This window comes from Haematobia irritans, chromosome 2 (assembly GCF_050003625.1).
Source record: "Haematobia irritans isolate KBUSLIRL chromosome 2, ASM5000362v1, whole genome shotgun sequence".
NCBI classification, from domain to species: Eukaryota; Metazoa; Arthropoda; class Insecta; order Diptera; family Muscidae; genus Haematobia; species Haematobia irritans.
Window position 1 is genome coordinate 14,255,000 of NC_134398.1, and position 25,914 is coordinate 14,280,913.

Below are 25,914 nucleotides of genomic sequence, written 5' to 3' on the forward strand. Positions count from 1 at the left end.
TCGGATATTATAGCTTTATATATTAAACCCCAGCATTTGGTTGCCAGAAGATTTCAGTTATCAAATAGATTCAATGTTTAGGTCAATGATGATAGACCCCTTCTTATGCTTTGAAGGACGTACTCCGAAATGTCAGTATCTATATCAAAGGGAACAGAAGAAACCGGAGAAAAACTTTTTGGGCTATACGGGCAACACGTGTAAAATCGGAAAATCCTTAACCCATAGTGACATCATAGTAATTCTAGTTTCCAGTTGCAATAAAAATCAATGTCAATAATTTCTCTCACCTCACCTCACTATATAGGCTTTGTCCCATGCCTATACAAAAGCAGAACATTATTTTTAAATGATGACAAATAAATAGCTTTCATGTCCACATTTAAGAACATTAATTAGCCACATTTGAGTTAGTTCTTCGAATTTCATAAAATATTAAACACTATTATTGATCATTTTATACTAGATTGTCTACAATGCATATACATTTTAGTCAAGTACTCGGACTGTTTGTAATAATAATTATGGGATTCCAATATTTCGTACGTAACATTAAAGCAATTGATGATTTGGAAAAAGGAATGAACATAAGCAAAGTATCCACGGCCTTGTTGGAAATATATAAAGAAAAACCATATAATACTCTACTACTGATGATGAACCGGAATGGAGATGAAGATGAATATAAAGAAGAAATTTTAAAGTTGCAATTGCATATACCAAAAATTATTTTAGATTTAAATAAGAGTTTAGACTTTAAGAGAATTTTTAATGCAGAAATTATTGTTGTGTATATTATGCCCCAAAATTGGGCGCCAGATTTATTTAATTATTTAACACAAACTTTGAATTATATGCGGTCGACAAGAATTTTGGTTATATCATCGTTAAATAAAGGTAACCAATGGACTGCTGCAAAAAGAGAACTTTTGAAATTATGTGAAAATTCTAAAATCACCAATCTTCTTTTAATGTTTGTGAAGCCTTCAAAGGGATCTATAACTGGTTGCTTCAACCTTAAGCCATATCCTTCATACCATTGGAAATTATGCATCAACGGAATGCCTTTTTATCCCCTCAATTGGAAGAATATGCAGAATAAATCCATAATAGTCTATGCTGAACAAACCGTGCCAAGGATTTTCCTTTTCCACGATAGTCAAGGTCATCTTCAAGTCAGTGGCCCGTTTGGTAGACTAATTCAACTATTTGCCAATCATTATAATGCCTCATTGAGAATGTATCAAAAGCCTGTATTAGATAAATCGACTTTTTATACCGACGTCACTGGATTGGTTGAAGAAAATCTTATTGACATTCCGATTACCACACGTATGACTCCTGCAGATAAATGGCATTTGAATTCGTTAACAGTGGAAGTAACAAGAGTAAATCTAATGGTACCATGTCCTGGACCCTATAGCATGCATGAGTTATATGGAGTTCTCTTGAAGTGGGATTTCATGACTTGTATTTTCATGGCATCTCTGATATTTTCCATAATTAATTCAATAATCGATTGGATATTTGATGATTTTGTTGATATTGGGAATTTTCTTCTCAACGACAAAGCTTTGCCCAGTGTCTTGGGTCAATCTTTTGTTGCTCGCAAATCACCCACATGGAGTTTGAAACTTTTGTATCTGCTTATGTTTCTAACTGGTTTCAATATAAACATTCATTTTTCTGCTCGCATACAGACATTGTTTACAGCTCCCCTCTATCATGGACATTTGGAAAATTTCGATAAACTGAATCGATCTCCGCTGAAAATTTTAGCAACTGAAACTATCTACTCGGATCCACCTTATCCCATACGAAATTTAATTATAACCGCGAATAATACATTTTATCAAGAGGTTCGTCAAAATTTCAATACCTCATATGGATTTTATATAACTGAAGGTGCATGGGATACCTTCAAAAGGCAACAACAGGGTTTGACCCATAAGATATTTTGTATCTATGACAATCTAACCATACTATCGCCCATAGCATTTGCCATACATTTGCAAAAGGATTCGGAATACCGAGAGCCCTTGGATTATCTGACAGGTCGAGTTCATGACATGGGCCTAATAGATGCTTGGCGTTCGATGACATTTTTGGATATGCTAAAAATGAAAGAAATTTCATTATTAAGGTCTAACGATAACAAGGATGGGAAGGCTAGAGTAATCGATTTATTTTGGGTTTGGCAAATTGTCGATGTGGGTTTAGTTTTTAGTGCAATTGTGTTTTTATTAGAAAATCTAATAGGACGCAGATCTAAGAGATGTAGTAATGAAAGGAAATAAATATTAGACCTTTTGTGGTACAGAATAAATGTTAGAGTTGTTGTGGTAAAATCTAGTTTTTCTTGTTTTTATAAAAAGTTTTTAAAATAAATTAAGAAGTCAACAAACATTTTTGGGAAAGTGTTGATTTATTTTCCAACTTACATAACTGCTAACTCGATACACTTGGGTGAGTAACGCTTCAACTTTTTTATTCTATAGAAAATTTTGTCAAAATTTTATTTCTATAGAAAATTTTGTCAAAATTTTATTTCTATAAAAATTTTGTCAAAATTTTATTTGTATAGAAAATGTTGTCAAAATTTATTTTATATAGAAAATTTTGTCAAAATTTTATTTCTATAGAAAATTTTGTCAAAATTTTATTGCTATGGAAAATTTGAAATTTTGTCAAAAGGCGGGTACAAATTTTTTTATAACTTGATGGGGAAAAGCCCAAAGCAAATTTTCACAAAGTTTGTATTCCTTAAAATGGATTATTAAAGAAAAGTAATCATGAAAAAATTACGGTTTTAGCGGCTAAACTCGAACTTAATACCCACCTAAAACTTTATTTCTATGGAAAATTTCGTCCAAATTTTATTTCTATGGAAAATTTTGTCAAAATTTTATTTCTATAGAAGTTTTGTCAAAATTTTACTTCTATAAAAAATTTTGTCAAAATTTTATTTCTAAAGAAAATTTTGTTAAAATTTTATTTCTATAGAAAATTTTGTCAAAATTTTATTTCTATAGAAAATGTTGTTAAAATTTTAATTATATAAAAAATTTTGTTAAAATTTTATTTGTAGAGGAAATTTTGTCTATAGAAAATTTTGAAAAAAATTTATTTCTATAGAAAATTTTGTCAAAATTTTATTTCTATAGAAAGTTTTGTCAAAATTTTACTTCTATAAAAAATTTTGTCAAACTTTTATTTCTAAAGAAAATTTTGTCAAAATTTTATTTCTATAGAAAATATTGTCAAATTTTAATTATATAGAAAATTTTGTTGAAATTTTATTTGTAGAGAAAATTTTGTCTATAGAATTTTTTTTTCAAAATTTTATTTCTATAGAAAATTTTGTCAAAAATTTATTTCTATAGAAAATTTTGTCAAAATTTTATTTCTATAGAAAGTTTTGTCAAAATTTTACTTCTATAAAAAATTTTGTCAAACTTTTATTTCTAAAGAAAATTTTGTCAAAATTTTATTTCTATAGAAAATTTTGTCAAATTTTAATTATATAGAAAATTTTGTCGAAATTTTATTTGTAGAGAAAATTTTGTCTATAGAAAATTTTTTTCAAAATTTTATTTCTCTCGAAAATTTTGTCAAAATTTTATTTATATAGAAAATTTTGTTAAAATTTTATTTCTATAGAAAATTTTATTTCTATAGAAAATTTTAATTTTATAGAAAATTTTGTCAAAATTTTATTTCTATAGAAAATTTTTTCAAAATTTTAATTCTATAGAAAATTTTGTCGAAATTTTGTGTCTATGGAAAATTTTGTCGAAATTTGATTTCTATGGGAAGTTTTGTCAAAATTTTATTTTTATAGAAAATTTTGTCGAAATTTTATTTCTATAGAAAATGTTGTCCAAATTTTGTTTTTAGATGAAATTTTGTCGAAAGTTTATTTTTAGACAAAATTTTGTCAAAATTTTATTTCTAAAGAAAATTTTGTTAAAATATTATTTCTATAGAAAATTTTATTAAAATTTTATTTCTATAGAAAATTTTGTCAAAATTTTATTTCTATAGAAAATTTTGTTAAAATTTTATTTCTATAGAAAATTTTATTTCTATAGAAAATTTTGTCAAAATTTTATTTCTATAAAAAATTTTGTCAAAATTTTATTTGTATAGAAAATTTTGTCAAAATTTATTTTATATAGAAAATTTTGTCAAAATTTTATTTCTATAGAAAATGTTGTCAAAATTTTATTGCTATGGAAAATTTAAAATTTTGTCAAAAGGTGGGTACAAATTTTTTTATAACTTGATGGGGAAAAGCCCAAAGCAAATTTTCACAAAGTTTGTATTCCTTAAAATGGATTATTGAAGAAAAGTAATCATGAAAAAATTACGGTTTTAGCGGCTAAACTCGAACTTAATACCCACCTAAAACTTTATTTCTATGGACAATTTCGTCCAAATTTTATTTCTATGGAAAATTTTGTCAAAATTTTATTTCTATAGAAAGTTTTGTCGAAATTTTACTTCTATAAAAAATTTTGTCAAAATTTTATTTCTAAAGAAAATTTTGTTAAAATTTTATTTCTATAGAAAATTTTGTCAAAATTTTATTTCTATAGAAAATGTTGTTAAAATTTTAATTATGTAAAAAATTTTGTTAAAATTTTATTTGTAGAGGAAATTTTGTCTATAGAAAATTTTGTCAAAAATTTATTTCTATAGAAAATTTTGGTAAAATTTTATTTCTATAGAAAGTTTTGTCAAAATTTTACTTCTATAAAAAATTTTTTCAAACTTTTATTTCTAAAGAAAATTTTGTCAAAATTTTATTTCTATAGAAAATTTTGTCAAATTTTAATTATATAGAAAATTTTGTTGAAATTTTATTTGTAGAGAAAATTTTGTCTATAGAAAATTTTTTTCAAAATTTTATTTCTAAAGAAAATTTTGTCAAAAATTTATTTCTATAGAAAATTTTGTCAAAATTTTATTTCTATAGAAAGTTTTGTCAAAATTTTACTTCTATACAAAATTGTGTCAAACTTTTATTTCTAAAGAAAATTTTGTCAAAATTTTATTTCTATAGAAAATTTTGTCAAATTTTAATTATATAGAAAATTTTGTTGAAATTTTATTTGTAGAGAAAATTTTGTCTATAGAAATTTTTTTTTCAAAATTTTATTTCTATAGAAAATTTTGTCAAAATTTTATTTCTATAGAAAATTTTTTCAAAATTTTAATTCTATAGAAAATTTTAATTTTATAGAAAATTTTGTCAAAATTTTATTTCTATAGAAAATTTTTTCAAAATTTTAATTCTATAGAAAATTTTGTCGAAATTTTATTTCTATGGGAACTTTTGTCAAAATTTTATTTTTATAGAAAATTATGTCGAAATTTTATTTCTATAGAAAATTTTGTCCAAATTTTGTTTTTAGATGAAATTTTGTCGAAAGTTTATTTTTAGACAAAATTTTATTTCTAAAGAAAATTTTGTTAAAATTTTATTTCTATAGAAAATTTTGTCAAAATTTTAATTATATAGAAAATTTTGTAAAATTTTTATTTGTAGAGGAAATTTTGTCTATAGAAAATTTTGTCAGAATTTTTTTTTCTTTAGAAAATGTTGTCAAAATTTTATTTCTATAGAAAGTTTTGTCAAAATTTTACTTCTATAAAAAATTTTGTCAAAATTTTATTTCTAAAGAAAATTTTGTTAGAATTTTATTTTTATAGAAAATTTTGTCAAAATTTTAATTATATAGAAAATTATGTTGAAATTTTATTTGTAGAGAAAATTTTGTCTATATAAAATTTTGTCAAAATTTTATTTCTATAGAAAATTTTGTCAAAATTTTATTTCTATAGAAAATTTTGGCAAAGTTTTATTTCTATAGAAAATTTGATCAAAATTTTATTTTTATAGAAAATTTTTTCAATATTTTATTTGTAGAGAAAATTTTGTCAAAATTTTATTTGTAGAGGAAATTTGTCGAAATTTTATTTATTTATTATTGCCTATAGAAAATTTTGTCAAAATTATATTTCTATAGAAAATGTTGTCAAAATTTTATTTCTATAGGAAATTTTGCCAAAATTTTATTTCTATAGAAAATTTTGTCAAATTTTATTTCTCTCGAAAATTTTGTCAAAATTTTATTTCTATAGAAAATTTTGTCAAATTTTATTTCTCTCGAAAATTTTGTCAAAATTTTATTTCTATAGAAAATTTTGTCAAAATTTTATTTCTATAGAAAATTTTGTCAAAATTTTATTTCTATAGAAAATTTTGTCAAAATTTTATTTCTATAGAAATTTTGTCAAAATATTATTACTATAGAAAATTTTGAAAAATTAAAATTTTTGAATTGAAATTTACCAATTTAGTTGCTGTGTTATGATATAGATTTTTAAACTTATATTTATTTGTACATGCAATAGCTTTTTTAATGTGTTGCAAAAAGAAAATTAAAATTTTAAAGATCAGATTTAAAGACATTCAAACATTTTTATATTTTAAAGAGTTCTTTCTTTAGTTCAGTATCAATACCAAAATCCTAAAGGGTGGGTCTAGATCTATGGATCCAAGTAAATTTTTTGTGAGTATATATTTTGTATACAAACGTTTTATGTTAAGTGTATTTTTTTAATATTTTCTAATCAAAAAAAAAATAATTTTGCAATTATGCCCTCAGAAAATGGTGATCAAATTTTTTTTTATAGGCGATTTAACTTTATTTTACTTAATGAAAACAAGTGAGGAATGTCTAAAGTCGGGCGGGGCCGACTATATTATACCCTGCACCACTTTGTAGATATAAATTTTCGATACCATTTCACATCCGTTAAATGTGTTGGGGGCTATATATAAAGGTTTGTCCCAAATACATACATTTAAATATCACTCGATCTGGACAGAATTTGATAGACTTCTACAAAATCAATAGACTCAAAATTTAAGTCGGCTAATGTACTAGGGTGGAACACAATGTTAGTAAAAAAAATATGGGAAACATTTAAATCTGAAGTAATTTTAAGGAAACTTCGCAAAAGTTTATTTATGATTTATCGCTCGATATATATGTGTTAGAAGTTTAGGAAAATTAGAGTCATTTTTACAACTTTTCGACTAAGCAGTGGCGATTTTACAAGGAAAATGTTGGTATTTTGACCATTTTTGTCGAAATCAGAAAAACATATATATGGGAGCTATATCTAAATCTGAGCCGATTTCAACCAAAGTCGGCACGCATAGCAACAACAAACTCCCTGTGCAAAATTTCAACTAAATCGGAGTTGAAAATTGGCCTCTGTGGTCATATGAGTGTAAATCGGGCGAAAGCTATATATGGGAGATATATCTAAATCTGAACCGATTTCAACCAAATTTGGCACGCATAGCTACAATGCTAATTCTACTCCCTGTACAAAATTTCAACTAAATCGGAGCAAAAAATTGGCCTCTGTGGTCATATGAGTGTAAATCGGCCGAAAGCTATATATTGGAGCTATATCTAAATCTGAACCGATTTCAACCAAATTTGGCACGCATAGCTACAATGCTAATTCTACTCCCTATGCAAAATTTCAACCAAATTGGGGTAAAACTCTGGCTTCTGGGACCGTATTAGTTCATATCGGGCGAAAGATATATATGGGAGCTATATCTAAATCTGAACCGATTTCAATAAAATTTGGCACACTTGACTATAGTATTAATTGTTCTTCTTGTGCAAAATTTTAAGCAAATTAGGGTAAAACTCTGGGTTCTGGGGCCATATAAGTCCATATCGGGCGAAATATATATATGGGAGCTATATCTAAATCTGAACCGATTTCTTCCAAAATTAATAGGGATCTATTCTGAGCCAAAACACATACTTGTGCCAAATTTCAAGTCGATTGGACTAAAACTGCGACCTAGACTTTGATTACAAAAATGTGTTCACGGACAGACGGACAGACGGACATCGCTATATCGACTCAAGAGCCCACCCTGAGCAATTTTGCCAAAGACACCATGTGTCTATCTCGTCTCCTTCTGGGTGTTGTGGAGCAGGGTATAATTAGTGGATTTTAGTTAAATTACCCCAGGTACACAATCATGATTCAATCATTGATCCAATTAATTTGAAATTGGAGTGTCTTCAATCAAAGAAATTATTGTATCAATTAAAAAATTAATTGAATGTTTTTGTGATTTATGTTTGTATCAACTAAAGAATTTGTTGAATCAATTAAAAATTTAATTGAATATTTTTTAAAACTCAATTAAAATTTTAGTTGGAAAATTTTTCGTGATTTTTTTTTTCTGTGAGGAGAAAATTTTTTTTATTTTAATTATATTTTGCTTAATTTAATGATGTGACCTAAAGATGAGAAAAAGACTTGTATACAAATGAAATACATCATTTTACTGAATACGAAAAAGTTCATATTTTCCTAAAATGGGTGAAATTTACTTAAATTGCGCTCAAAAGTTTCTGAGTAAATTTTCCTTAAATTGTGTCTGCCTTGAACTTCATATAGCACTAACACCTTGTAAAATTTTTCAACTCAAATTTTTTCCTTCAAAATATGAAATTTTTGTAAACAACAAAAAAAACATTAGTATTTTTAATAAATTTTCTTTAATTTGACCAAAATCATACACTTATTTGTGTCATTTTGAAATTAGTAAAATATTTTAGTTAAAATTCTTCCTAAATAAATTGACATTTTTTTTTATAGTGGGTTCACTTTTTTTCTGGGTGTATGTTATTCAGTAGTTTTTGAGTAAATACGTCGTATCTTTTAATACACCATATCTGGTCACTGCATGGTTTTAATGAGCAGGGGGTGGTAGAGTGAAAATGAATTCTACGACATTTCGTTTCTGAGAAAAGAAAACTAATTTTTGAGTTATTCAGTGGTGCCTAAACTGTATGGTTTTGGAAACATGAAAGTGTCTCCACTCACTGGTATACGAGAGTCTCTTATCTGTCTCTCAAGGCCTATACATGAGATATACGTGAGTATGTATATGAATGCCAATTAACAGGAAATTTACTCAAAAACCAATCGAAAATAGCTTATGATTGATTGATGCTCTTCTCTCTCCCTCTATCTTCCTCTCACGTTCTTTCTACATCATATCAAAAATCATAAATCATGAAAAATGCAATTTAGTAAAACAAAAAAATCACACATATTTAATTGTCACCATATACTTAGTAACAATGAAAGAATTCCACAAATTAGTACTGGGTTTAATAATTACGGTCATTCCATTACATTCATTAACGGGACTAAAAGAGGATATTTGTAATAGACCAGGAACAATGGAAAATTCCAAAAAATTGTATGACATTTTAAAGGATATCTACAATGAAAACTCATTTGGAAACATCCTACTAATGATAGCTAACAAAAGTGCCCATTTATCAGAACTTGACGATTTGGCAAAATTCAATATGCCAAAAATTATTATGGGATCGGGTCAAGAATTTGAAATTCGAAAATATTTTAATAGAAACGCAATGGTTGTTGTCATAATGCCTCGAGAATTTGAATTGGTTTTATATGATTCTGTGGCTCAATTTTTGAATAATACACGCCAAACTAGAATTTTGGTGATTGCCAAGGATATGCAACCATCTTTGGAGAAATTCCAAGAAAATTTAATGATCTATAGTGAAGCATATAAAATGACTAGAGTTATTTTAATATATCCCAAAAGTAAAGTCTTGTGGATCTATCTGAAATTAAATCCCTATCCTAATTACCATTGGCAATGTCATAGTGATAAGGAAAACGTGGGTTTTTATTATCCCGAATATTGGCGTAATATGCAGCAAAAACCAGTAATCATCTATGCTGAACAATCAATGCCTAGAGTCTACCTTTTCAACGATGCCCAAGGTAACATCCAATATAGTGGACATTTTGGCCGACTATTGCAACTCTTTGCCGAGCATTATAATGCCACACTGAAACCATATCAAAATCCTGTGGTGGATAAGTCAACCTTTTATACGAATGTCACACATTTGGTGGAAAATAATTTAATTGATATTCCCATGACCACAGATACGGGATCAGATGGTAAATGGCATAGGAATTCGGATGTTGTGGAAGTGACACAAATTAAACTTATGGTACCATGTCCAGGACCTCTAAGTACTCGAGAGCTTTATCCTATGCTATTGAATTTCGAATTCTTTGGATGTGTTGTCTTATTTACGATTTTATTTTCTTTGATACATTCCGCCATTCAAAGGATCTATGGCAGGATAGTGGAGATCTGGAGTTTTTTCTTGGACGACAAAGCATTGCCTAGTGTTTTGGGTCAATCCTTTGCAGCTTTCCGTTCACCTGGACCCAGTCTAAAACTCTTGTATTTTATGATGTTTCTAACTGGTCTTAATGTTAGCCAATACTTTGCTGCCCGCATGAAGACTCTCTTCACCACACCACCCTACCATAAGCCTATTGAAAGTATCGACGAACTTAACAGATCACCTTTGACCATAATAGTTCCAGAGAATATTTATACGGAGCCACCATATCCCATAGAGAAATTAATTATAACCAAGGACAATGCCATGTATCAAGAAATGCGCCAGAGTTTCAATACCTCGTACGGTTATTACACCACCTCAACAACTTGGGAGGTATTTAAACGTCAACAGCAAGCTCTCTCCCATAAGATTTTGTGCATCTATGATAATCTAACTGTTATCTCTCCCCTGCTCTTTGCCATACGTTTACAGAGAAATTCAGAATTCAAAGAACCTCTCGATGAGCTGATACATTATGTTCATGATTTTGGTTTTATGGAAGCATGGTATTCGACAACATTTACGGAAATGTTAAGAGCAAAAGAGGTGAATTTGCGAACGGGTAATAACGTGGCAGGACCAATTGTGGTTAAAATGAGCGATTTAAGGTGGCTATGGATAATTCACTCAGCTGGCTTATTCATTAGTACTATGGTATTTTTTGTAGAATTAATAATTGCTCGTAGTCTCAATCAATAGACTCTAACCAATTGTGGTGAAAATGAGCGTGTTAAGGTAGCTATGGATAATTCACTCAGCTGGCTTATTCATTAGTACTATGGTTTTTTTTGTAGAATTAATAATTGCTCGTAGTCTCACTCAATAGACTCTAACTATGTGGGAAGGAAAAATGGAAAATGGAATTTCTAAATAAATTATAATTAAAAAAAAAACGAAAAAATAATAAAAATCCATTTACAGCGCAATTTACCAAATATTAAGGACTAATTTATTTAAAATAATGAAATTTTAATCAAAATAAAGTTTATAATATTTGCATCGAAACATTTGTTTTATTGAATTTAGGAGACATATTTTGCAAATTTACATCCATACGTTAAAACCGTATGTCTTTGAACTAAGGCAAATTTTCCTTAAAGTAAAGTGGTAAACAAAATAAAATTTCTTAATAAATCAAAAAAACCAAGAAATAATAAAATTCATTTAAAGCGTGATTTACAAAATATTAAGGAGAAATTTATATAAAATAATGAAATTTTCCTTAAAGTAAAGAAACACATTTTTGATTATTAAATTTATTAAATTTAGGAGACAAATTTGAATCCATACGTTAAAACCGTATGTCTTTGAATTAAAGCAAATTTTCCTTGTAGTAAGTGGTAAACAAAATAAAATTTCTTAATAAATTAAAATTAAAAAAAAAAAAACGAAGAAATAATAAAATTCATTTAAAGCGTGATTTACAAAATATTAAGGAGAAATTTATATAAAATAATGAAATTTTCCTTAAAGTAAAGAAACACATTTTTGATTAAAAGAAATCGTCCTTAAATTAACTAAAATATTGAATCTTTAGATTTAAGATAAAAACGCTTCAAATAAAAATTAAATTTTTTTTGGAATTAAAAAAGCATTTTTACTTTGAAATATCTATGACAATTTGGATTGGCATTCGTTTGAACATTAATAGCTTTATTAAAATACCGCAAAAAAAAAGTGAATGAAAATTCGTTAAATGAAATCTCCATCCTAATTTCATTTATTGGGGATTTTTCCCCCAAATTGGTGAGTTAACATGAAATTTCTAGATTTTTACAAAAGAGCAATTATAGAAGAAAACTAAGCTGCTCTCTTTTTCCACAGTATACGAAAGGGTGCAAATGGATCATATGGACTAGAATCGGACTCAGGATTTTATTTTGGGGATCCAAGGTCTTTTTTTAATTTTAGTTGGCTTGGCTTGGCTAAGATATTTTTCTACAATAAAAAATTCATTTCAGACTCGTTGCCCCCGTAATCAGTGTTCATCATTGATTTGGACAATATATCCGATAAATACAGAAATAATGAAGATCAGTCACCTTACACTGAAATAAAAGCATACCCGGTTCCAAAGATTTTGTCTTTACTTTAAAAATTTTGGTATTGATTCCGAGCCAAAGAAGCGGAGAATACAAGTAAGGATACTTTTAAGACACAATTCTCTATCAAATGTGAGTTTTGTGTACTTGCTTCTAGGAAGCAAATTTTAATTTTTCACTTTTTCAGCTTTTTTTCTTCATATGCTATCAAAGTCCTTTAAAAACGAGTTAACGACAACTTTATTTCCCAAATTAAGACTCGACTTCAAGTAGGAATTATGCTATGTTTCAAGTAAAAAACGTCTTTAAAATAAAGTTTTGAAAAACATGTCCTATATTTGAACGATTTTTTGCAAAAAGACAACAAATTTAAAGACAATTTCATTAAATTTATAGAACTTTTCTGAATTATTAAAGTCAAGTTGACTTTAGCCCAAACATTTTTTCTTTCATGTTACGATACCCATTTTTAAGTCAAATCGCTTAATTATAAGGACAATACGACTTCATTGAAAAGTTTATCGACTTTTGGACAAGGAAAAAACTTTATATTAGAGAAATGCGTCTTCTATGGTAAGCAAAATTTGCATTTGTATTTTAAAGACATGAAATCTTTGACCTCACGACAATATTTTTTTCAGTGTAATATTGATCTACTACCCAATTTTACTATTTGCATATTTAGCCGCATTTGGAAGACGATTATAGGAATCTTGCAAGCTGTTTTGAAATTTTTTATTTTTTAATTATTACTGATTTTCTACAGCAGAGTCCATTTCTTTGTTTTTGCCTTAAAAAAAAAACTTGTGAGAAAAGCATTGGGGATTTTTGGGGACTAAAGCATCATAATTTGGGGACATGAGCCAGAAAAATACTGGCAACACTACCTCAAATCATTTGACAGTTGCTTTACACTTTGAAAGTCATAGAAATTTCACCATACCCTACAAAGCATATAGGCTCGTAGCTTCAAACCTTGCTTCGAACGAATACTAAAAAACATTTCAACGGTTATGCTGCTGACATTTCTGTGTGTTTCAAACTTCTTTAGGCGGTGTCGCCGTTGTTCGGACTCAGCTATAAACGGGGGATCCCTTGCCAATGACCTGAACACAGTATCGAGCAGCCCTGATTTCTAAAAAAGAAGTTAACCACCTGTGCTACCATAATGGACTGAATAGTCTAAGTGAGCCTACAATAACTAGGTGCCACTATCACGCTTTCCACAGTTGGTAGAATTCAACCCAAAATGGTAGATTTTTTACTGTTTGATAGAATGCTTCATATTTTAGTAGATTTTGTAAAATATTCCTTTTCAACTAATAGGTACTTTACAAATTTTCCATAGATATAAAAATTTTGACAAAATTTTCTATAGAAATAACATTTTGAAAAAATTTGTACAAGTATATACGGGCGAAAGTTCGGCCAGGCCAAAGCTTATGTACCCTCCACCATGGATTGCGTAGAAACTTCTACTGAAGACTGTAATCCACAATCGAATTACTTGGGTTGCGGTAACACTTGCCGATGTCAAGGTATCTTAAAACTTTCTAATACCGTTATATACCCCACGTAGTCCATATGTGGTATATATTAAACTTAAAATGGCCGATTTTCTTTAGAAATAAAATTTTGACAAAAGTTTCTATAGAAATAAAATTTTGACAAAATTTTCTATAGAAATACGATTTTAACAAAATTTTCTATAGAAATAACATTTTGACAAAATTTTCTATAAAAATAAAATTTTCAAAAGATTTAAAATTTTGTCAAAATTTTCAAAAGATTTAAAATTTTGACAACATTCTCTATAGAATTAAAATGTTGACAACATTTTCTATAGAAATAAAATTTTGCCAAAATTTTCTATAGAAATAAAATTTGCAAAATTTTCTATAGGAATAAAATTTTGACAAAATTTTGTATAGAAATAAAATTTTGACAAAATTTTCTATAGATATGAAATTTTGACAAAATTTTCTATATAAATAAAATGTTGACAATATTTTCTATATAAATAAAATGTTGACTATATTTTCAATAACAAAAAAAAAATGTTGGCAAAATTTTTTATAGAAATAAAATTTTAGAAAAAAATTGACAAAATTTTTTTTAGAAAAAAATTTTAGAAATTTTCTATAGAAATACCATTTTGAAAAAAATGCGTACAGTACTAAAATTGAAAAAAAATGTACAGAATTAATAAACTGACAAATTTGTATAGAAATAACATTGTGAAAAAGTTTGTATAGAAATAAAATTTTGATAAAATTTTCTTTAAAAATTTCTTATAGGAATAAAATTTTGGCAAAATTTTCTATAGAAATAAATTTTTGAAAAAAATTGTGTAGAAATAAATTTTTGACAAAATTTTCTATAGAAGTAAAATTTTGACAGAACTGTTTATAAAAAAATGGACAAAATTTTCTAGAGAAAAAATTGACAAAAATTTCTATATAAATAAAATTTTGACAATATTTTCTATATAAATAAAATGTTGACAATATTTGCTATATAAATAAAATGTTGACAATATTTGCTATAAAAAAAAAATGGCAAAATTTTCTATAGAAAAAACATTTTGACAAAAATTTTCTATATAAATAAAATGTTGGCAAAATTTTCTATGGAAAAAAATTTACAAAATTTTCTATAGAAATACAATTTTGAAAAAAAATTTTATAGAAATAAAATTTTGACAAAATTTTCTATGGAAATAATATGTTGACAATATCTTCTACACAAAAAATGTTGGCAAAATTTTGCTAAAGAAATAAAATTTTGACAAAATTTTCTATATAAATAAAATGTTGATTTTCTATAGAAGTAAAATGTTGACAAAATTTTCTATAGATATAAAATTTTGACCAAATTTTCTAGAGAAAAAAATGTTGACAATATTTTCTATATAAATAAAATGTTGACAATATTTTCTATAGAAAAAACTTGACAAAATTTTCTATACAAATAAAATTCTGACAAAATTTTCTATAGATATAAAATTTTGACAAAATTTTCTATAGAAATACAATTTTGACAAAATTTTCTAAAGAAATTAAATTTAACAAAATTTTCGGCACACCTTTTGATGGTCCTCAAGTACCTCTAGATTTTCAATTTCAGGCAAATTGGATAAAAACTACGGTTTCTATAAGCCCAAGACCCCAAATCGGGAGGTCGGTTTATATGGGGACTATACCAAAACCTGGACCGGTATAGCCCATCTTCGAACTTGACCTGCCTGCAGACAAAAGACGAGTTTGTGCAAAATTTCAGCACGATTGCTTCATTATTGAAGACTGTAGCGCGATTACAACAGACAGACAGACAGACAGACAGACAGACAGACATCGTTATATCGTCTTAGAATTTCTCCCTGATCAAGAATATATATACTTTATATAGTCGGAAATCGATATTTCGATGTGTTACAAACGGAATGACAAACTTATTATACCCCCGTCACCATTCTATAGTGGTGAGTATAAAAATTAAACAGAAATAAAATACTGAAAAATTTGTATAGAAATAACATTTTGAAAAAAATTTTGTATAGAATAAAATTATGACAAAATTTTCGATGGAAATAAAATACCATAAAAATATAGTTTTGGCGAAATTTTCTATAGAAATAAAATTTTTGATAAAATTTTCTATAGAAAAAAATTTTTTTGATCAAAATTTCTATAGAAAAAAATTTTTTTACAAAAATTTTACAAAATATTCTATAGAAATAAACTTTTGACAAAATTTTTTACAAAAATAACATTTTGCAAAATAAGATTTTTTGTTTTGTTAGTTTTTTGATAAGATTTTCTCCAAATTTTGGTGGGTTATTTTTGGCTCGAGTGACAACTGCGACCACTATACACAACCCACCAATAATCTGAAAATAGATACGGTGTGCCTTTATTGGTAGGAGCAAAATTCCCTCCATTTCCCCCTATGGTAAATGTGTGGAAAATTCACATTGATCATGGCTAATGAGGGGAATTGAAACACCTGCTACTGTCACAATCAAATCTTAGTCATTATTCTTAAGTGTTAATTACTTGTTTTTTACTAGCTTCCTACCCTCTTAATATCCTCTCATTCCTTCATTCATAATGTGGAACTACCTAAGAGCTGTCATCACGTTGTGTATAGCTTCAGCATCACAAACCTCTAGTATAGTAAATCGAAACGAATCATTGAGGAATTATTGTGAAAAACTGGTGTTGGAGGTGTATGAGGAACGACCATTTGATACAGTTGTAATGGTCCATCATCCAACATCTGGGAGAGATGAAACACTTCAAGGCCTTCATGAAGTCTTCAGGATTCCCAAAATTATTATTACTAGTTTTGATAAACGGTTGGAGTACAAAAGTCTATTTAATAGTGAAATTTTTACAATTGTGCTGATGGTTGGAGAAAGGCAAATTAATTTACTGCGTATAGTGGCTGATACTTTGGATTATATACGTCAAACAAGGATTCTTATATTAAGCAAGGATATAGAGAATATGCAAAGATTTAGAAAGAATTTATTGGCGAATCTAAAGGAATACAAAATGACAAATGTCCTAATGCAGTCAATGGACCATGAGGGAGAACTAAGGATGCTGAAACCCTATGCAGAATATCATTGGTTGGAGGTGAGAGATATTTCTTCTCCCTTAAAATATTATCCTCAACATTGGAAAAATTTGCACAAACGTACTCTATTGACTCTCAGCGATTTGACTTTACCACGAGCTATACTCTTCCAAGATCCTCATACAGGACATCAAAGACTTAATGGCTATTTGCCTCGTTTGATTCAGCTTTTTGCTGAAATCTTTAATGCTTCATTGAAAATGACTCAACCCAAGAATGCCAATGAACCCATTCATTATACTCTCATTAACAATATGGTGGATGAGAATCTCTTGGATATACCCATGACAATGGACACTGGATCCGAAAGAAAATGGCTTAATATGTCGGATACTTTTGAAATTGGTCAAGGTTTAGTGATGGTACCTTGTGCTCAACCTTTGAAAAATCGAGAATTATATGGAGTTCTTCTAAATGGAAAATTCTTTGGTTCTTTGGCTTTATGTTTGGTGATATTCTCATCGGTCCATACTTTATGCGATTTGGTTTATGGCAATTATATCAAAATTTCCGATATGATAATCAATGAGAGAGTTTTACCAGGAATTTTGGGTCAAACATTCAATGCCCGAAAAATGTCCTTCTATGGTCTGAAGCTGCTGTATATTTTGCTCTTCTTCACTGCTATTAATCTCAATGCCCAGTTCTCAGCAAATATGAATACTCTATTTACCCAGCCAAGTTATCATCGGGAAATTCATACTAAGGAAGATCTAAAGCAATCACCGTTGAAAATTTTACTTCATATCACTGAAGCTCCATTTATAAAACCCCACATTGAAGATATTGAGGACTCATTTCATGTTAGCTATAATTCTACGTTTTTCTTCGAGAATCGTCAAAATTTCAATACCTCCTATGGCTATTATACCTCTTCGACTATGTGGCAACTTTTACAGCGTAAACAAAAATATCTAAGCCAAAAAATATTTTGTTCTCCCAAGGATTTTATGATATTCAGTCTGCTGCCATGGGCCTTTCGTTTACAGTATAATTCTCCCTATAAAGAAGCCTTGAATTATCTTATCCATCGTGTTCATGATTTGGGTTTAATTCGGGCCTGGCATTCAAGTACATTCTCCGATCTTTTAAAATTAAATCTTATTTCAGTACCGAATCAATATCCTCAAGGGAATGCCAAAATTTTAACTGTAAATGATCTCTATTGGATTTGGATAACTGTGCTGATTGGTTGGTCTCTTAGCTTGGGAGTTTTTCTTTTGGAGTTGGGTTGGAGCAAAAAAAGATATTTCCGAAAGATATGTGAAATGAAAAAATAAAGAATTTCGAAAAAAAACCTTAAAATTTTAATTTTTAAAGGTACCTTTAAAAATTAAAATTTTTTATTTGAATTTTTAAGGTACTTATGTTTGAACCTCAAAATGTTTGCTGGTTGCAATGGAGTCTATTATTAAGCATTTTTTTGCTTTTGGAGTTTTTCATTTGTACATGGGCTTGAGGAAAAGATATTTTCCCGATGAAATGTGAAATCAAATAGTAAAGAATTAAAAAAAATTATAATTTTAAGTTTTATGGCCATTTTCATGTAGCTCCGTTAGACTTAAACTCTCAGTTAACAGAAAGTAAAATAGAAATATCTTCCCTCTGGTTAACTTTAACTGAAAAATTTTTAGAAGTTAAGTTCCTAACTGGCATATGGAATATATAGGCAAAATGACAGATACGTCCATAGTACGGTTTAAACGTTCGTTAGCTAACGTAGCACTAACGGAGAGTCATGAAAATGGGGGTTAAAGGTACTCCATTGCTGGTTACTGGCTGGTAGTTAACAATTTTCTATAGAAATAAAATTTTGACAAATTTTCTATAGAAATAAAATTTTGACAAAATTTTCTATAGAAAAAAAAATTGACAAAATTTTCTATAGAAATAAAATTTTGACAAAAGTCTTCAAAAATGTTTCTATAGAAATAAAATTTTGACAAAATTGTCAATACAAATTATTTTTAAATGCAAAATATCACATATTTTTTTTTAATTCACACCCAAAATACTGAATTCGGATCACACCTTAAAAAGTGATGTAAATTAAGTGCAACGACTGTTGAAATGGTGTACATCCATCATATGACAAGCCCATGTTAAATTCATCGCTTCTGTGTCAATTTTCGCACCACTTCCGGATCCAAAAAGAAGATTTTCACAACTTTTTTTAGCGATGTTTCTGCTTCCTTCAATGTGCAACACGTTGCCAGTTTAGAAATAGCCAAATGCAAATATTGGGTATCTTAGGTCTACATGGGACATGACAGGGAGATGCCTCCATGTGCCGTTAACTCATTATGGGATGCGATGCAAATGCATATCATAGTAAAGGGTGATTTGTTAAGAGCTTGATAACTTTTAAAAAAAAAAAAACGCATAAAATTTGCAAAATCTCATCGGTTCTTTATTTGAAACGTTAGATTGGTCCATGACATTTACTTTTTGAAGATAATTTCATTTAAATGTTGACCGCGGCTGCGTCTTAGGTGGTCCATTCGGAAAGTCCAATTTTGGGCAACTTTTTCGAGCATTTCGGCCGGAATAGCCCGAATTTCTTCGGAAATGTTGTCTTCCAAAGCTGGAATAGTTGCTGGCTTATTTCTGTAGACTTTAGACTTGACGTAGCCCCACAAAAAATAGTCTAAAGGCGTCAAATCGCATGATCTTGGTGGCCAACTTACCGGTCCATTTCTTGAGATGAATTGTTCTCCGAAGTTTTCCCTCAAAATGGCCATAGAATCGCGAGCTGTGTGGCATGTAGCGCCATCTTGTTGAAACCACATGTCAACCAAGTTCAGTTCTTCCATTTTTGGCAACAAAAAGTTTGTTAGCATCGAACGATAGCGATCGCCATTCACCGTAACGTTGCGTCCAACAGCATCTTTGAAAAAATACGGTCCAATGATTCCACCAGCGTACAAACCACACCAAACAGTGCATTTTTCGGGATGCATGGGCAGTTCTTGAACGGCTTCTGGTTGCTCTTCACTCCAAATGCGGCAATTTTGCTTATTTACGTAGCCATTCAACCAGAAATGAGCCTCATCGCTGAACAAAATTTGTCGATAAAAAAGCGGATTTTCTGCCAACTTTTCTAGGGCCCATTCACTGAAAATTCGACGTTGTGGCTCGTTAGTAAGTCTATTCATGATGAAATGTCAAAGCATACTGAGCATCTTTCTCTTTGACACCATGTCTGAAATCCCACGTGATCTGTCAAATACTAATGCATGAAAATCCTAACCTCAAAAGAATCACCCTTTATATGGGGAAGTGGTGACATTAATACAAGAGGGAGTCACTCCTAGAGTTTATTTTGCGTACTAATTTGGTAGTTTGCAATAAGGGAGATGCCCCAACCTTTGTTACTAAAAACAGGCAAGAGGTTTTGGACGTCACCTTGGCCTCGCAAGAACTGAATGAAATGATATCTGATTGGCAGGTTTTAAGTGAACATAGCTTCTCAGATCATCGCTACATCAGTTTCAAATTTGATGTTCATACCACCAAGACCATATTTCCGCAAATTTTTGGGAGGAAAGCTGACTGGAATGGGTATAGGGAATCCTTCAATATGATGATACCGGAAATACCAGAGACAAATATGAGCACTGTGCAAGTTATCGAACACGCAGTGGAGAGGATTACTAAGGCCTTCAACATTTCACTGAAAGCTGCATGCCCTAGAGGGAAGCCAAGGGTGAAAAATGGTGGTCAACGGAGTTAGGTAATATGAGGAAATCGTGCAGGAAGCTCTTTAACAAAGCAAAGTCCACCAGAGCCCCTGTGGATTGGAACGCTTACAAGAAGAATCTGAGACGATACAAGCGAGAACTGAGAAAGGCTCAGCATAACTTTTGGAATGATTACTGCAGCAGCATTGAGAATACGTGCGAGGCTTCCAGACTACGGAAGGTGCTAGCATCCACGAACTCCGCTCCAGGTTTCATTAAAACATCGGAGGGCAATTGGACAACGTCCAGTGAGGAGACGCTGGTGGTACTATTGGACACACATTTTCCCGGAAATCAGACGGTTGAACCATGTACTGGCGGTGCCACAGTGGCTCAGCGGTCGTTTCCTATCGAGGAAATTGTATCGGAATCTAGAATAAAATGGGCGTTAAATAGCTTTGGATCATTCAAATCCCCTGGACCTGATGGAATTACTCCGGCGGAGTTACAAGCGTTGGCTGAAAGAATTATCCCCTGGTTGTCGGCGATATATATAGGATGTATCAACTTAGCATATATTCCAGGAAAGTGGAGGGAAACAAAAGTCGTTTTCATACCTAAAGCGGGAAAAGCCTCTCACTCTAGTGCGAATGATTTCCGACCAATCAGCTTACCCTCATTCCTACTTAAGACTCTGGAGAGGATGATAGATATTTATCTTAGAACTAGCGTCGATTCAAGTTTGCTGTCGAAACGACAACATGCATACTCGAAGGGCAGGTCTACTGAGAGTCAGCTTTATTGAAAGCTCACTATCTGTCAAAGAATACACAATCGTGGCGTTTCTAGACATCGAAGGGGCGTTCAATAACGTCCATCTGAGCTCGATATTAAATGGACTGACAACTCTGAATGTTGATCCAGGTATACTTAGGCTGTTAGACGAACTTCTAAGGAAGAGACGCATTTCAGCCACACTAGGACAAGCAAACATACAAAGGTATGTGAACAGAGGCACTCCCCAAGGAGGAGTTCTATCACCTCTTCTTTGGAATGTTGCTATAAACGACCTTCTGGTTTCCCTAGAAAAAGAAAGGATACAAGATGATGTGGCGCTAGCAGTTAAGGGAAAATTCCCATCAACAGTTAGAGATATTATACAGAGAGCTCTCCGGATGACTGAGAAATGGGCGAAAGATAATGGTCTTGGGGTAACCCATTTCCTGCAAAGACAGAACTAGTCATGTACTGCAAAGATCGCAAAACTCCCACGGTTAGGCCCATTTCCTTAGGGGGTATTGAAATTCCGTTTAGTGAGTGTGCAAAATACCTTGGCGTTATTTTGGACAGGATACTGAACTTTAATATTGAAGAAAGCGCGAGGAAAGCAACGGTAGCTTTGCAAAATGGCAATAGGGAAAAAGTGGGGACTAAAACCAAAAATTGTACATTGGCTATACACGGCAGTGGTTAGACCTATCATGCTATATGGTGTTGTAGTCTGGTGGCCGGCACTTCACCAGCCAACAAGTTTAGACAAAGTTCAGCGTATGGCGTGCTTGTGTATCTCAGGTGCATTCAGCAAGACAGGAACAAATTCCCTTAATGTCATACTGCATCTATTGCCTTTAGACATTTTGGCCAAACAGTCAGCTGCAACAACGGCTGTGCGGTTGCGCGAGCTATCGCTGTGGCCGGAAAAAATTTACGGTCACAGTTCGGTCCTCAAAATAATGCCAGATGTGCCTAACGTAGTGGATTACACTTTGGCGAGACCACTTTTCGACAATAAGTTTGAGACTCTAATTCCCAACAGTGAGGCGTGGTATACACGGACCCCGGGGAATAAAAGATATATAGATTTCTACACTGATGGCTCCAAATTGGATGGCCAAGTGGGTTTCGGAGTATATTCTAAAGATCTGGAACTTCGAATAGCGAAAAGATTACCTGATCACTCTAGTGTTTTTCAGGCTGAAATATTAGCAATAAGAGAAGTGGTGAATTGGCTGAGAAGTAATGCTCCAAGCAATATTGGCATTAATATATACTCATACAGTCAACTTGCAATAAAATCCTTGGACTCTGTGTTCCTCAACTCGAAAACGGCTATCGACTGCCGCAAATCTCTCAATGAGATGGCTGAGCAGCACAATATTCACCTAATATGAGTGCCTGGCCATAGGAACATACCGGGGAACATCGAAGCAGATGAGCTAGCAAGGCTAGGAACTACCTTACATATTCCAGGGGAACTAGAATCTGTTGGTATGCCTCTGGCTACCTGCAAGCTCTTACTGCGTGAGAAGGCTGTCATGATGGCTAATGTTCGATGGGAGAATTGCAAGGGTTGTAACGACACCAAGCAAATATGGCCCCATTTAAACTTAAACCGCACACTAGATATGCTAGTGTTCTCGAGACGACAGATATCACTCCTGATATCTACTATAACGGGTCGCTGACTGATAGGCGATTTTGCAAAAACTATTGGTGCGAAGTATAATGAGTATTGTATGAGCTGTCATGATGCGGAGGAAAAGGAATCAATAAAACACCTCTTGTGTGAGTGTCCTGCATTTTGTGTAAGGCGTAAGCAAATTTTAAGGGGCATATAGCTTCAAATTACTGGCGGACCTGGAAAACGTTAACTTAAGCAGTCTGCTAATGTTTTTGGAACAATCTGGTTGGTTCAACAGAAGAAAATAATCGAGAAGGTTCAGCGGTTAAAACTAGAAGTGCCCATATGTAATAGGTACTTTTAGTTAATGTGGTATCACAATGGACCGAATAGTCTAAGTGAGCCTGAATTTTAATCGGGCTGCCACTTTAACCTAACCTAACCTTAGCGATTTCTGTTTCAATTAAAAAAATTCTTGAATCAATTGGATATTTTTTAAAACTCAATTAAGACTTTAATTGGAAAAATGTTCGTAAAATTTTTTTCTGTGTAGACTGTATATAAATATTAAACAATAAATACCCAAACTCCTTTGGCATGTAATAAATGTTTTTTTTTTTTTTTTTTAATCTCAGTTGCCAATATCAAAACTATTAGAAAAAAGATTAATTATTTGAGCTTAATTACAATGAGTGATTATAGTCCTTAGGGTATTTTGCTATAGTTCAGTCATCATGAATTGCTTGTGGAAGATTCTCATCAGTTTATCGATGGCTTCGAAAATTCAAACTTCGCTATATCGTTCCATATCAATAGAGGATAATCAAGAAGTCCTAGACGGTTGGCAAAATATTCTAACAGATATTTATGAAGAGCGGCCATTTGAAACTTTATTGTTAATTGAATATCAAACATCATGGAGAACATCAATATGGGATGGACTATGTGCAGAAAAATTAGGTGTACCAAAAATGCTGATGAACATTAATGGAAAGCAATTTCTATATAAGGACCATTACAATAAGGACATTTTTGCAGTTGTTTTTCTAAATGATATCACAGAGATAATTTTAATGCAAGCAGTAGCCCATATTCTGGACTATATAAGACAATCTAGAATATTGATATTAGCTTCCAGAGAAGTTAATAGGAAGAAGTTGCAAGAGGAACTTTTGACGTACTTGGAAATATACAAAATGACCAATGTTCTTTTGAAATTTATAGATGGCAATGAAGAGCTTCTGATGTTGGAACCTTATGCATCATATCACTGGAAGAAATTACATAGGAAGGGATCTCTTTTATATCCTCAACATTGGCGTAATCTTCATAAACGATCCATATTAACTTATACCGATCAAACTCTACCCAGAGCTTTACTCTTTCGGGATCCTAAAGATGGTCAACTCAGGCTCAATGGTTATTTACCCCGTTTGCTTATGTTATTTACGGAACTCTTTAATGGAACTCTTGAAATGTTTAAACCGGTGATAATGGGTGACATTACTCATTACCTTGCGATAAATAGTATGGTGGAGGAAGATCTATTGGATATACCTATGGTTTTGGATACTATAGGCGATGAGAGATGGCTAAATATGAGCGATATTTTTGAAGTTGATAAGGGCCTTCTTATGATACCCTGCCCCAAAAGTAGATCCATCAATGAGGTTTATATAATGATGTTCGAAGGTAACTTGTTCATCTTTATTCTGGTTTGTTTGATCTCATTATCTCTGCTTCATTCTCTGTGTGATTATGTCCGCGGTATTCAATGGAGATTTATAAATTTTATATTTAGTGATAAAATCCTTCCAGGCCTATTGGGTCAATCGTTTCCATATCGAAAGATCTCTTTGCTTAGTTTAAAAATGGTATATATCTTGTTATTCTTTATTGGTATCTATGTGGGTGTTAAATTTTCAGCCGATATCAAAACTTTATTTACAACTCCCAGTTATCATCAAGAAATTCGAAATTTTCAACAATTACTAAAAACTTCTAAGAAAATTCTTTTTTATGATAAGGAAGCTGATTTGATTTTACCTGCAAAAGAGGAGATTCGCAAAGTAGCTCTCATGAGCTCCAATATTTCGTATGTCTTGGAAAATCGTCACAATTTCAATACTGATTATGGCTATTATACCTCGGCCACAATGTGGCGTATATTCAAACGTAAACAGAATTATTTTAGCCACAAGGTATTTTGTACCTCCGAAGATTTGACTGTATTCCGTTACTTACCCTGGGGTCTTCGCCTACAATATAATTCACCCTTTAAAGAAGGCCTTAATTATCTTATTCATCGTGTCCACGATTTGGGTTTAATGGATGCTTGGCATTCTAGCCTATTCACAGATATGCTAAAAATGAAGGTTATCTCAATACGTGATCCATTTCCCGACCATAGTATTTCGATTTTAACAATTAATGACTTATTATGGATTTGGATAATGTTTGCAGTGGGATTAATTTTAAGTTTTTTAGTTTTTCTTATAGAATTGTTATGGTCATTTTGTAATAGATGTAAAAACATAAGATTATTGTATGGTAAACGTAGACGCATAAAGCTAAAAAAGTTCTATAATAAAGAGAAAAAGTAGTAAGAACGTAATGTCAATACCTGATAAGGTGAGGTATGATAAACTTATGTGGATGTAAATAAAATTTTATTTAGAAATTTTCTTTAAATATGTAGTATATTTAAATATGTTGAGAGAGAGATAGAGAGTCAAAATTTTATTTCTATAGAAAATTTTGTCAAAACTTTATTTGTATAGAAAATTTTGTCAAAATTTTATTTCTTTTGAAAATTTTGTCAACTATATATTTTTATGGAAATTTTCTCAAAA

The 25,914-nt window shown here is 30.6% G+C and overlaps 4 protein-coding genes across 4 annotated transcripts; all 4 read left to right on the forward strand.

The window, feature by feature from the left end:
- Positions 1-524: 524 nt before the first annotated feature.
- On the forward strand, positions 525-2,297 carry LOC142224457 (uncharacterized). The gene has a single exon (XM_075294228.1). The coding sequence runs from the start codon at positions 525-527 to the stop codon at positions 2,295-2,297; it is 1,773 nt and encodes a 590-aa protein (XP_075150343.1).
- Positions 2,298-9,197: 6,900 nt separating this feature from the next.
- On the forward strand, positions 9,198-16,327 carry LOC142224458 (uncharacterized). Its single transcript, XM_075294229.1, has 2 exons — positions 9,198-10,906; positions 16,240-16,327. Exons 1-2 carry the CDS (start codon positions 9,198-9,200, stop codon positions 16,325-16,327), a joined length of 1,797 nt encoding a protein of 598 aa, XP_075150344.1.
- Positions 16,328-16,449: 122 nt separating this feature from the next.
- On the forward strand, positions 16,450-23,771 carry LOC142224459 (uncharacterized). Its single transcript, XM_075294230.1, has 2 exons — positions 16,450-18,172; positions 23,698-23,771. Exons 1-2 carry the CDS (start codon positions 16,450-16,452, stop codon positions 23,769-23,771), a joined length of 1,797 nt encoding a protein of 598 aa, XP_075150345.1.
- A 25-nt stretch (positions 23,772-23,796) lies between these two features.
- LOC142224460 (uncharacterized) lies at positions 23,797-25,665 on the forward strand. The gene is made up of 2 exons (XM_075294231.1): positions 23,797-24,936; positions 25,090-25,665. The coding sequence occupies exons 1-2, from the start codon at positions 23,797-23,799 to the stop codon at positions 25,663-25,665; spliced, it is 1,716 nt and encodes a 571-aa protein (XP_075150346.1).
- The last annotated feature ends 249 nt before the right edge of the window (positions 25,666-25,914 follow it).

What these genes read in the sequence shown, in the direction of transcription:
- LOC142224459 (XM_075294230.1), top strand. Translation starts at nt 16,450, where the DNA reads ATGTGGAACTACCTAAGAGCTGTCATCACGTTGTGTATAGCTTCAGCA. An exon ending in TTGGATAACTGTGCTGATTG is followed by an intron (nt 18,173 to 23,697) that starts GTTGGTCTCTTA and finishes TTTTAATCTCAG; the next exon opens with TTGCCAATATCAAAACTATT.
- LOC142224457 (XM_075294228.1), top strand. Translation starts at nt 525, where the DNA reads ATGGGATTCCAATATTTCGTACGTAACATTAAAGCAATTGATGATTTG.
- LOC142224460 (XM_075294231.1), top strand. Translation starts at nt 23,797, where the DNA reads ATGAATTGCTTGTGGAAGATTCTCATCAGTTTATCGATGGCTTCGAAA. An exon ending in CTTTGCTTAGTTTAAAAATG is followed by an intron (nt 24,937 to 25,089) that starts GTATATATCTTG and finishes TTTTATGATAAG; the next exon opens with GAAGCTGATTTGATTTTACC.
- LOC142224458 (XM_075294229.1), top strand. Translation starts at nt 9,198, where the DNA reads ATGAAAGAATTCCACAAATTAGTACTGGGTTTAATAATTACGGTCATT. An exon ending in GTTAAAATGAGCGATTTAAG is followed by an intron (nt 10,907 to 16,239) that starts GTGGCTATGGAT and finishes ATCTGAAAATAG; the next exon opens with ATACGGTGTGCCTTTATTGG.